Here is an 11,746-nt window from a genome sequence, read left to right on the forward strand (position 1 = left end):
CTAGAGATCCATGAGGGGTCCAGAATTCCTATAGATGAGAGCCGTAGGGCCTGGAATCTAGAAGATAAAACTAAAAGATGAGCCTCAAAGCGATGCTTGCTGTGAAAGAAAAAAATTACACCCTGCATGTCATTAAGCAGGGTGACTTGAAATAAAGATAGAAACTGGAGAACTGATCTCTCATGAATCTCTCTCTTCCAGTGCTCTGTCAGAGCCAGAAGATTTGGGCACAGGAAGGTAAGTGTTCTGCTATCTCTCTCCAAGCTACCTTATATCTTGGGACAGAAGGGTTGGAAGAGCAGTCAAAAACCCAAGCAAATTCCAATTTTATTCCCCATCCCAGCCATCTCTGCTGTGTTCCCCTCTCCAAACACATCTCACTCAGACCTGGATTTAGTGTTTTCTTCCATTAGTGTTTTCTTCCATTGTCTTCCCCAATATCAAAGACACATATTTAACTGACTATTCACAACTGCAGGGGTGAGGAAGTTGGGAACCATTGGTGATTGCCCAATATCTGTCCCTGTGTCAGACCTGCTTGTTTTCACAATCTAATTCTCTCCACTCTAACCACTTTGCTTCATCTAATGGGATGTAACCTTAGTCCCACCCTCACAAGCTGTCTCTGTACTGGACACCAAGTAGCTCTCAAGTATGAGTGTATGTTGTCCCCTCCACTACTGTCTTGTCCATCCATGTCTTCTCTCTTCCAGCTCCTTCCAAAGATTGTAGACTGGATTACTTGAGTGTTTAAAGCACAGGTATCTTTATCTCCCTCCAACCCCTCAGGGGTCAAACTTCAGATAAATCTACTGACGTGACTGGTTCTCCCAAGTGCTGCCCGCACAAGCTGCATTTGCTCCTCCAACCCATCTTCTGCTCTCCCACTGAAACTCTGCTCCACACCCATGCAGAACTTACTTTAATTTGTCCCTCACTTATTTGTACTTTATTAACCCTTCTCCCATCATCCCTTCTATCCACAATGCTCCTGATCTACCCATCCACATTGCCTAGTCAAATGCTACTCATCCTCATGTATCAGCTGAACCCTTACACTATTATCAGACTTCCAAGATCTACATCTCTGCATTGCAAACTGTGTGTCATGACCTGTGATTATATACTTTTTTTTAAAGATTTTTTATTTATTTATTTGACAGAGAGAGATCACAAGCAGACGGAGAGGCAGGGAGAGAGAGAGAGAGAGGGAAGCAGGCTTCTTGCTGAGCAGAGAGCCCAATGCGGGACTCGATCCCAGGATCCTGAGATCATGACCTGAGCCGAAGGCAGCGGCTTAACCCACTGAGCCACCCAGGCGCCCCGATTATATACTTTTTTTATTTTTAAATTTATTTTATTTTTATTTTTAAAAAATTAGTATTGAGTTTGAGAAGTTCTTTATAGATCCTGGATATCAATCTTTTGTCTGTACTGCCATTTGCAAATATCTTCTCCCATTCCGTGGGTTGCCTCTTCGTTTTGTTGACTGTTTCCTTTGCTGTGCAGAAGTTTTGATCTTGATGAAGTCCCAAAAGTTCATTTTCACTTTTGTTTCCTTGACATATCTTGAAAGACATATCTTGAAAGAAGTTGCGGTGGCTGATATCGAAGAGGTTACTGCCTATGTTCTCCTCTAGGATTTTGATGGATTCCTGTCTCATGTTGAGGTCTTTTATCCATTTCGAGTTTATCTTTGTGTACGGTGTAAGAGAATGTTTGAATTTCATTCTTCTAGATATAGCTATCCAATTTTACCAGCACCATTTATTGTAGAGACTGTCTTTTTCCCACTGTATATTTTTTCCTGCATTGTCAAAGATTATTTGAACATAGAGTTGAGGGTCCATATCTGGGCTCTCTACTCTGTTCCACTGGTCTATGTGTCTGTTTTTATGCCAGTACCATGCTGTCTTGGGGATCACAGCTTTGTAGTAAAGCTTAAAATCAGGTACCGTGATGCCCCCAGTTTTGTTTTTCTTTTTCAATATTTCCTTAGCAATTCAGGGTCTCTTCTGATTCCATACAAATTTTAGGATTATTTGCTCCAGCTCTTTGAAAAATATCGGTGGAATTTTGATCAGAATGGCATTAAAAGTATAGATTGCTCTAGGCAGTATAGACATTTTAACAATGTTTATTCTTCCGATCCAAAAGCATGGAATGGTCTTCCATCTTTTTGTGTTTTCTATTTCTTTCATGAGTGTTCTGTAGTTCTTCGAGTACAGATCCTTTACCTCTTTGGTTAGGCTTATTCCCAGGTATCTTATGGTTCTTGGTGCAATAGTAAATGGAATTGATTCTCTAATTTCCCTTTCTGTATTTCCATTGTTAGTGTATAAGAAAGTCACTGATTTCTGTACATTGACTTTGTATCCTGCCACGTTACTGAATTGCTGTATGAGTTCTAGTAGTTTGGGGGTGGAGTCTTTTGGGTTTTCTGATATTTCCCACATCATCATTCCCTTAAAGGTCTTACCCCAGTTGTGTAGATCAGGGTTTGTCAACCTCAGACCTATCGACATTTGGGGGCAGATAGTCCTTTGTTGGGAAGGAAGTCCTGTGCATTATAAGACCCCTGGCCCTTACCCAGTAGATGCCAACAGTGCTTCCCGTCCCATTTCTGACAACCAAAAATGTCCCCAGGCATTGCCATATTGTCCCCTGGGAGGCAAAATTGCCCCCAATTGAGAACCACTGGTTTAGGTCATGGTATTAAATGAACATTGTGTCTGCATTAATGGAGGCATCACTCCACATACTTTGGAAGAAAAAAAAAGCACTGTTGTATTGGTGAATGAATAATACTGAATAACAGGAAATCCTGCAATTTTTGGTAAATACAGTCAACACCTTCCACAGCCACAGGGAGTAGGCTGGTTGTCCTTGATGGCAATCCTCCTGAGCATGGCAGAGTCTTTCCTCCTTCAGAGAGCTGCAGTTGGGCACATCACTATCAAGTCTAAAATAGATGATAAACCTCAATAAAGGAACCAGCAGGTTGTGAGTTGTTGAGGAGGATTTCCATGGCAACAAAACACTACTCAGACTTTGTGGCAGACTCATGGTTGCTAAGGGAGGGGCTGTGGGAAGAAAGAGTGGGAAGTGACCTCTTAGTGTGTACAAAATCTCCTCTGGGGTGATAAAAATGCAACAAGGTAGAGGTGATGGTTGGACAACATTGTGAATGAACTAAATGCCACTAAATCATACTCTTTAAAAATGGTTCATTATACACTATGTGAATTTTACCTCAAAAAGAAAATTAACATGAAAAGGAAGAAGTTTGTTTCCTCAAAAGGTGAAACAGAATTATCATATGACCCACCAGTTCCATTCCTATGTATATAACCAAAGGAATTGAAAGTAGGGACTCGCATAGACGCCTGTACACCAATGCTCAAATCAGCATTATTCACCATAGCCAAAGATAGAAAAACCCAATATCCATTGGCCTGTGTGGATAATCAAAATGTGGTCTACACAGACATTGGAATGTTATTCAGCCATTCAAACAAAGGGTATTCTGACACATGCCACAACATTTGTGAACCTTATTCAGGATATTATGTTCAGTGAAATACACCAGACATGGAAAGACAAATATTGTATTATTCCACTGATATGGAGTACCTTGAAAGTAGAAAGTAAATCAGCTATTACTGGTGGTTGAAGAAAGAGGGAGTGGGGAGTTTCTGCTTAATGATTATAGAGGTTCTGTCTGGAGTCATGAAAAAATTCTAAAAATAGAGGTCATGTTTTCACAATACAATGAATGTAATTAATGCCATTGAACTGTTCACTTAAAAAATGGTTAAAATGGGGGGTTGGGTTGGTGCCTGGCTGGCTTAGTCAGTAGAGCATGTAATTCTCAATCTCGGTCAGGAGTTCAAGTCCCACGTTGAGTGTGGTGCTTACCTAAAAATTTTTTTTTAAAAGTTGAAATAGTGAATTTTACATTATATATATTTTACTACATTTAGAAAATACCAAAAGAAAGATTTTCTTATTTTTTATTTTTTTTATTTCTTTTCAGCATAACAGTATTCATTGTATTTGCACCACACCCAGTGCTCCATGCAATCCGTGCCCTCCATAATACTCACCACCTGGTTCCCCCAACCTCCCACCCCCCCGCCCCTTCAAAACCCTCAGATTGTTTTTCAGAGTCCATAGTCTCTCATGGTTCACCTCCCCTTCCAATTTCCCTCAACTCCCTTCTCCTCTCCATCTCCCCTTGTCCTCCATGCTATTTGTTATGCTCCACAAATAAGTGAAACCATATGATAATTGACTCTCTCTGCTTGACTTATTTCACTCAGCATAGTCTCTTCCAGTCCCGTCCATGTTGCTACAAAAGTTGGGTATTCATCCTTTCTGATGGAGGCATAATATTCCATAGTGTATATGGACCACATCTTCCTTATCCATTCATCCGTTGAAGGGCATCTTGGTTCTTTCCACAGTTGGGTGATTTTTAAAAGGAAAGAATTTCAGGTCCTTCACACCTTAATTTATTTGTATTCTGCCCACAGATAAGGAAAGAAGTATGGTTTCTCTACAGCAGACCCCCTGAGTCTGGGCTCTATTTTCTTCTAGGGGATTTTCCTATTCCTGTCATATCTGCCACACCTGGTTCTATGATTCCCTGGAATGAGTCTGTGAAGATCCTGTGTTGGGGGACTCCTGAGTCTTACTTGTACCAACTGGAAATCCTGAGAAACTTCACTTTCGAGGTGGTGGAGAAGAAACTGGGATTTCAGAATGATGCTGAATTCCTCATTAAACACATGAATCCAAACACTGCTGGGCGTTATCAGTGCCAGTATAGGAAACAGGACCACTGGTCAGAGCACAGTAAAGCCTTGGAGCTGATGGTGACAGGTGAGAACACATCCAGAGTCTCCAGTCCTTGGTTGTTTTTTCTTTCTTATTTTTTCATAGACTTGACTTTTAGAACAGGTTTTCAGGTTTCAGAAAAAATTGAGAAGATAGGACAGAGCAGCCCCATATACCTATCACCCACCCTCCCCTTTTGTTGACATTCTGTTGGTATGGCACTTTTCTTACCATTAATGAACCCCTCTGGGTAGCTAAGCATGTGCCAGAGTGCACAGTTTATTTAGATTTCCCTAATAAGGATGGGTGATGGAGAATGGCCTGAAGGAGGCATGAAGGAGGGCGCCTGATGTGATGGACACTGGGTATGGTAGGCAACAGATGAATTATTGATCAGTACATCTGAAACTAATGATGTAGTATATGTTGGCTAATTGAATTTAAATTAAAATTTAAAAGAGTTCCATACACACAATGGAATATCACTCAGTCACCAGAAAGGATGAATACCCAACTTTTGTATCAACATGGATGGGACTGGAGGAGATTATGCTGAGTGAAAAAAAGTCAAGCAGAGAAAGTCAATTATCATATGGTTTCCCTTACTTGTGGAGCATAAGGAAGAGCACGGAGGACATTAGGAGAAGGAAGGGAAAAATGAAGGAGGGGTGGGGAATCAGAGAGGAAGATGACTAATGAGAGACTATGGACTCCAGGAAACAAACTGAAGATTTTAGAGGGAAGGGGGTCGGGGATGGGTGAGCCTGGTGATAGGTATTGAGGAGGGCACATGTTGTGATGAGCACTGGGTATTATATACAAAAAATGAATCACAGAACACTACATCAAGAACTAATGATGTACTGTATGGTGACATACAGTAACATAATTTACATTATGTAAATTATATATAAATATATACATACATATAAAATATACATATATATACATATATACATACATATAAAATACATACGTAACATAATTTAATTCATTAATTAAAATAAAATGTAAAAAAATTTTCTTAGCTTTTACGCAGCATCCTTCATCTGCCCTAGGATCCCATCCCACACTGCATGCAGTTGTCATATCTCCTTGGGCTCCTCTTGGCTATGGCAGCTTTGAGGAGGGCTGGTCAGGCACTTCGTAGGATGCCCCACCATTGGAAGTTGTCTGATGTTTCTCTCGTGGTGGGACAGGGGTCCTGGGCATCTTGGAGGAAGACCACAGAAGCACAGTGCCATTTTCACCACTTCACATCATGGTACACACCATACACATGAACACAGCTGTTGGTGCTGAGTCTGAGCACCTGGCTGAGAGAGCACATGCAGGTCTCTCTCCCTGACCCTTCCTGTATGGGAAGAAATCAGTAAAGGCAGCCTGTGCCTAAGGAGGGGGAAGTTATGTTCCCCGGACAAGTCCAGCCCTAGATGTTAAACTCTCTGTCCTCAGGGTGGCTTGACCGTGTGTTTCTAGAAGAGTTTGTTTCTAGAAGTGTTCATTCTGAATTTCCCAGTCTTTTCACCTGCTAACGTTCTTTTTACACAATGTTGCCTCTCTCAGCCTCTGACACAGCTCCTCAAACTCTGGATACTATCCCCCACTTTCCCCAAATATGGCTTGTGGTATTAGGATTTATAATAATATCTATATATTTGGTCTTTGCTCCTGTTCTGGCACAGAACTCTTAAATCCCTTGGAATCTCCTGAATGATTAAGAAAGGTAAAGATGTTTTGACATTCCTAACAAACCCCTTCCCACCGTAGTTGAGGTTAGGTTAATGAGGTGATTTTGGACTCCACAGTAAGGACAGAGGCTGGTTGCCAGGAGAACCAATCATGTGACTACAATGTTAGAACTTTCCATCCCACTTACCCCCACCTCAAGGGAGCAGGGAGGGGCTGGAGGTTGAATCAATGGCTAATGGCCAAAGATTTAATCAACCATACCTAGGTAATGAAGCCTCTGTAAGAATCCAAAAGCTCAGGGTTCAGAGAGCTTTCAGGTTGGTGAGCACGTGGTAGAGCAGCACACCTGAAGAGGGCACCCGGCCTTATGCATCCCTACCATCTGGCTGTCCCTGATTGTATCCTTTACAACAAACCAGGGATCTAGCGAGTAAGCTGATTTCCTGAGCCTGTAAGAAGCTCTGGCAAATCAAATGAACCCAAAGACGGCGTTGTGGGAACTTATGATTTACAGCCATTCTGCCAGGACCACAGGTGACACAGGGGGCTTGTGATTGGCATCTGAAGTGGGAGCAGTCTCAGGACTGAGCTCTTAACCTTCGGGATCTGATGTTGCCTCCAGGTAGATAGTGTCAGAATTAAGTTGAATTATGGGATGCCCACTGGGTGTCTCAGGATTGCTTGGTGGTGTCAGGGGGAAACCCCACATGCTGTACTTGGAACAGAATCACATGGGTCTTATGGCTCTAGAAACAAGATCTCTATCTCTTGAGGATGGCGTCTCATCCAAGCCCCAGAGGCTGCTCGTTTGCTAAGCTCTGTCTGCGATATTCTGGAACAGAGTAAGGGTCCTGGGGCAGGGAAATGGGATGTTCCCAGCTCCCACTCCTTTGGGTCAGGGACCATCAGCATGTTCCCTTCTCTTACCAGGGCTCCAATAGGAGTGGTGGGTATAACGGGGAAAGGAAGAAAAATCTTGCTAAGAGCTCACTCTCTTCTCTTTCAGGCTTCTACAACAAACCCTTCCTTGCTGCTGACCAGGGTACTGTGGTGATGCTAGGGAAGAATATCTCCCTGCGGTGCAGTTCAGCACACATCCCATTTGATAGATTTTCACTGACCAAGGAAGGAGGAGCTGCCCTGGGGGACAGAACCAAACTGGGGAACACCAAGGCGACTTCACAGAACCAAACTGGGGGACACCAAGGCGACTTCATTCTAGGTCCTGTGAACCAAAGCTTCTCAGGGAACTACAGGTGCTATGGTTGGTACAGTAGAAGCCCTTATGTGTGGTCAGCCCCCAGTGATGCCCTGAGGCTTGAGGTCACAGGTAGGTGCACCCCAGCCCAGCCCTGTGTCCTCCTCCCCTGGGGCCTTGGCCTCAGACAGGAATACAAAAAGAATCACTGAGAAAGAACAGTGGGACAGTAGAGACTGTGAAGAGAGACTTTAACCCATGCCCCATTAGATTTTCATATCATCTCCTAGAGCTCTCCAATGGTGCCCTTTATTTTTTTTCTTTGCCTTTTTTTTATTGTGCTCTGTTAGTCACCATACAGTACATCATTAGTATTTGATGCATTAGTATTTGATGCAGTACCCATTGTATGCATATAACACCCAGTGCTCCATGCAATCCATGCCCTCCTTAATACCCATCACCAGGCTCACACATCCCCTCACTCCCCTCCCTTCTAAAACCCTCAGTTTGTTTCCCAGAGTCCACAGTCTCTCATGGTTCGTCTCCCACATGGTCTGTTGAGAATGGAGCAGCCAAAGTTCAGAATCATGTTAAGGGGTATTGTTGAGACAATAGATCTCAGGCAGCACTTCAAAGACTAACCCATCTCTCTTCACATCCTTAGTTGCGTCTGGAAACCCTTAAACTGACCTTCTGTACTAGAGTCTGCTCTGAGTGATTGGCTGGAAACTTATGGCTCATGGGAAGAACTCTAAAAACTCTAACATGAGCCCCATTATCACAGCAGTTGCATCCCTCTACTAAGCAGGAGAAGACAAGTTACAGAAAGAGAAAGCAACTGCTGACTGCTGAGCAGGCCAACCACATTCATCTCTTGTGCCCACCTTGTCCAGTCACTCTACAAGCTGAGCACATATAATGGTCATGGTACTGTAAGATCATACAGGCTAGAGTGCTCTTTTCATTTAACAGTGCATGGATAATTGGGCATCAATGGAGGAGTGAATTTATTAGTCTTTTTCTTTAGAGCTGATAGTCATTGCATTTTGTCTTAGAAATCATCTATCCCAGTGTCTGGATAATACTAGCCTGTATTATCCTCTCAAACTCAAAATATTTTGCATTTTGTAAGTAGGAACTAATTTGAAATTCCAAATCCATTTGAAATTACTTTCTGAATTTTAACAAGAGAGTTACTATGATTTCTGAGCATTGTTATTTCACAGTATTTTATTACGTCTTTGAGAGAAACTTGGGCCCAGAAAGTCCATATAACAAATGAATCTTTTTTAAAGATTCAGAGAATAGCAATGTCTAGTGAACAATCACACAATAGTGGAGATGCAATTTACCTAAGAGTATCTGAAAATTTTCTCCGAGCTACTTCCCAGATACCAACAGTGCTGTATCCTTTGTCATGTATGAAAGAGGAACACAGGTTGTTATGTGGGGTGAAGAAAGTGTGGAGGAAAAAATTTAGCCTTCCAAGTGTATGGAGGTGTTGCGAGGATATGACTAGACTTCGAGGGAAATGAAGAGGGAATGAAAAACAAACACAACATCCCCTAAGCACCTCATTTCCCATTCACAAGACTCCCCTTTGACCCAGGTTCAAAGATTAGGTATGGCGCTCATGAATGCATGATCTCATTGAGGAGGGGTTCTGACTATAATGATGTACCATATGGTGACTGAAATAAGACAATAAAAAATTAAAAAATAAAAGAAATAGGGAAATGAGCTCCTTTTCAGGGCTTCTGGGTTGGGATAAAATGGAACATGACCAATGATTGCTATCTCCTTTGAATTGCATCTGCAGATATAATGAAACAAGATTACACAATGGGAAATTTGATCCGAATGAGTGTGGCAGTGCTGGTCCTTGTGGCTCTCTTGGTCATACTGGTTGAAAATTGGCACAGCCATCAGACTCTAAACCAGGAAGACAGAGCAGATTTTCCTGAGCTGAGCTGGAGTAAACTGAAAGACATGTGGACCTTTGAACAAACCCCTGACAGCCACAAGGTAGACACAAATCACTGAATTAGAAATGAGTCAGCACTTGTGGAGTCCTGCAGAGCTACTGGGAGAACAAAAGAGAGAAAGAGGCACTAACAATTTTGGATCCATTTTCAAACCAATGGTATTTTCTTACACATATCTGATATAGTTATGCACCACCTTTCTAGATGTTGGTGATAAAATTCTTGGTATAGTCTTGGTTTAACTCATTCCTTGATAAAAATCATGCAATGCATTCTCAGTTCTCATTGCTGACTGTTTTTCTCCCAGCCTCTACAGAAGGTCTGGCTCAAAATTTCAATCTGTCTGGAATTTATCAGCAAAACTAGATATCCTCACCACCTTCTAGGTAAGACCTTAACACTTAGAATTCCATAAATTATTAATGCTACTAATTAATTATTAATAATGTCCATTCAACATACCATATATTCCATTACATGTATGCTTCTAGTTTTCCCTACACTGACATTTTTGTATTAACACATGCTTTCCCCATAGTTAAGAAGACTCTCTTGTTCTTTTGAAACTAACATTTCTTTTTTTCTTTTTGTTTATTTGTTTAAAATAAATTAATTAACATATAGTGTATCATTAGCTTCAAAAGTAGAGTTTAGTGATTCACCAGTTGCATATAATACTCAGTGCTGATTACATCGAGTGCCCTCCTTTTTGCCCATCACCCAGTTACCCATCCCCCCCGCTTCTCCTCCAGCAACCTTCAGTTTGTTTCCTATAGTTAAGAGTCTCTATGGTTTGTCTCCCTCTCTGACTTTGTCTTATTTTATTTTTCCTTCCCTTCTCCTGTGTTTATCTGTTTTGTATCTTAAATTCCACATATGAGTGAAGTCATAGGATATTTGTCGTTCTCTAACTTATTTCGCTTAGTATAATACCCTCTAGTTCCATCCACATCATTGCAAATAGCAAGATTTCATTCTTTTTGATGGCTGAGTAATATTCCATTGTATTTATGAAACATTTCAAAATGTCTCATGCCTCCAGTGCAAAGTCAATAGACTTGTGAAAACAACCCAAACAAGCATCTCCTCTGGGAATTTTCAATATACTGCTTAGTCTGTTGATTCATCTCTTTGTAGTGTTTCTCATGAGGTCTACATGGCATAAAATATCAGAAATATTTATTGAGATTATGAATAAGGAAGTTGATGAAGGACATGTTAGAGATTGGGCCAGTTAAACTACAAGGAAGTGCCATAGTTTCAGAGGAGGGCTAATCAGAGACTTTACATCAGAGCCAGGATTTGGGCCCAAGAGATGAAAGGGGGTTTGATCCTGACAGAGGGAAAAGATTAGCCTCACACAAATGGTTTTATCCACACCAGGGGCTTGTTTGGAAAAGCATTGTGTAACCCTGGGAATAAAAAGATCCTCCAATCCTAGGAAAATACTATATTATCCTGTAGCCATGGTGACAAGGAGCCACCAGAACTGGGTTTTCACCCATCAACAATGACCACTCGCCTCAGGGAAAATGCCTTGGCCATTCAACCCACCAGCTCCTTGCTTCTAAATGTCAGCCAATCAGAAACAGGTTTACTCGAGTAAGCACTCCTGTGAGTGATAGCCAATCAAAAGTCCCCTTTAAACAAACACCTTTGGCAAATAATTCCAAACCCCAAGAGGCCCAGAGAATCCCAAAAACCATGTCTAGGATCATCTGTAGGCTCTGCTCAGAGTCCCAGAGACATCCCATCTGGCCAGCATACCAGCATAACTCTCCCTTAATGTAGTAAAAATAAATTCCAGTCTTCCTTTTTTATTCCAGGCACTGAATGGTGAGTGCATTGGCCTACACAGTTCTTATGTGTAAGGCTTGGCTTAGGGACAGAGTATGGGGACTTCTAGTCACTTCTTTGCAGGAGCATAATGCAACACTGTGAATTTTATTTTATTCAACCCACCTGTCACGGGAGCAAACACGCTCACAAATGATAAGATTTGATGGGCACCTGCTGGCTCAGTTGGTAA

At 41.7% G+C, this 11,746-nt stretch overlaps 1 protein-coding gene across 2 annotated transcripts in view; it reads left to right on the plus strand.

Moving 5' to 3' along the window:
- FCAR (Fc alpha receptor) overlaps positions 1-10,444 on the plus strand; it is a 38,159-nt gene extending 27,715 nt beyond the window's left edge. The window contains exons 2-5 of one of the 2 annotated variants that reach the window (XM_047710373.1): positions 202-237; positions 4,600-4,884; positions 7,538-7,861; positions 9,552-10,166. In XM_047710373.1, the coding sequence (XP_047566329.1) occupies positions 202-237; positions 4,600-4,884; positions 7,538-7,861; positions 9,552-9,775 (869 nt within the window). In that variant the 3' untranslated portion in view covers positions 9,776-10,166. Of the gene's footprint in view, positions 1-201; positions 238-4,599; positions 4,885-7,537; positions 7,862-9,551 lie in introns of both variants that reach the window. The other variant, XM_047710372.1, reaches the window with a different exon arrangement.
- The last annotated feature ends 1,302 nt before the right edge of the window (positions 10,445-11,746 follow it).

Source organism: Lutra lutra, chromosome 17 (genome assembly GCF_902655055.1).
Source record: "Lutra lutra chromosome 17, mLutLut1.2, whole genome shotgun sequence".
Lineage (NCBI taxonomy): Eukaryota > Metazoa > Chordata > Mammalia > Carnivora > Mustelidae > Lutra > Lutra lutra.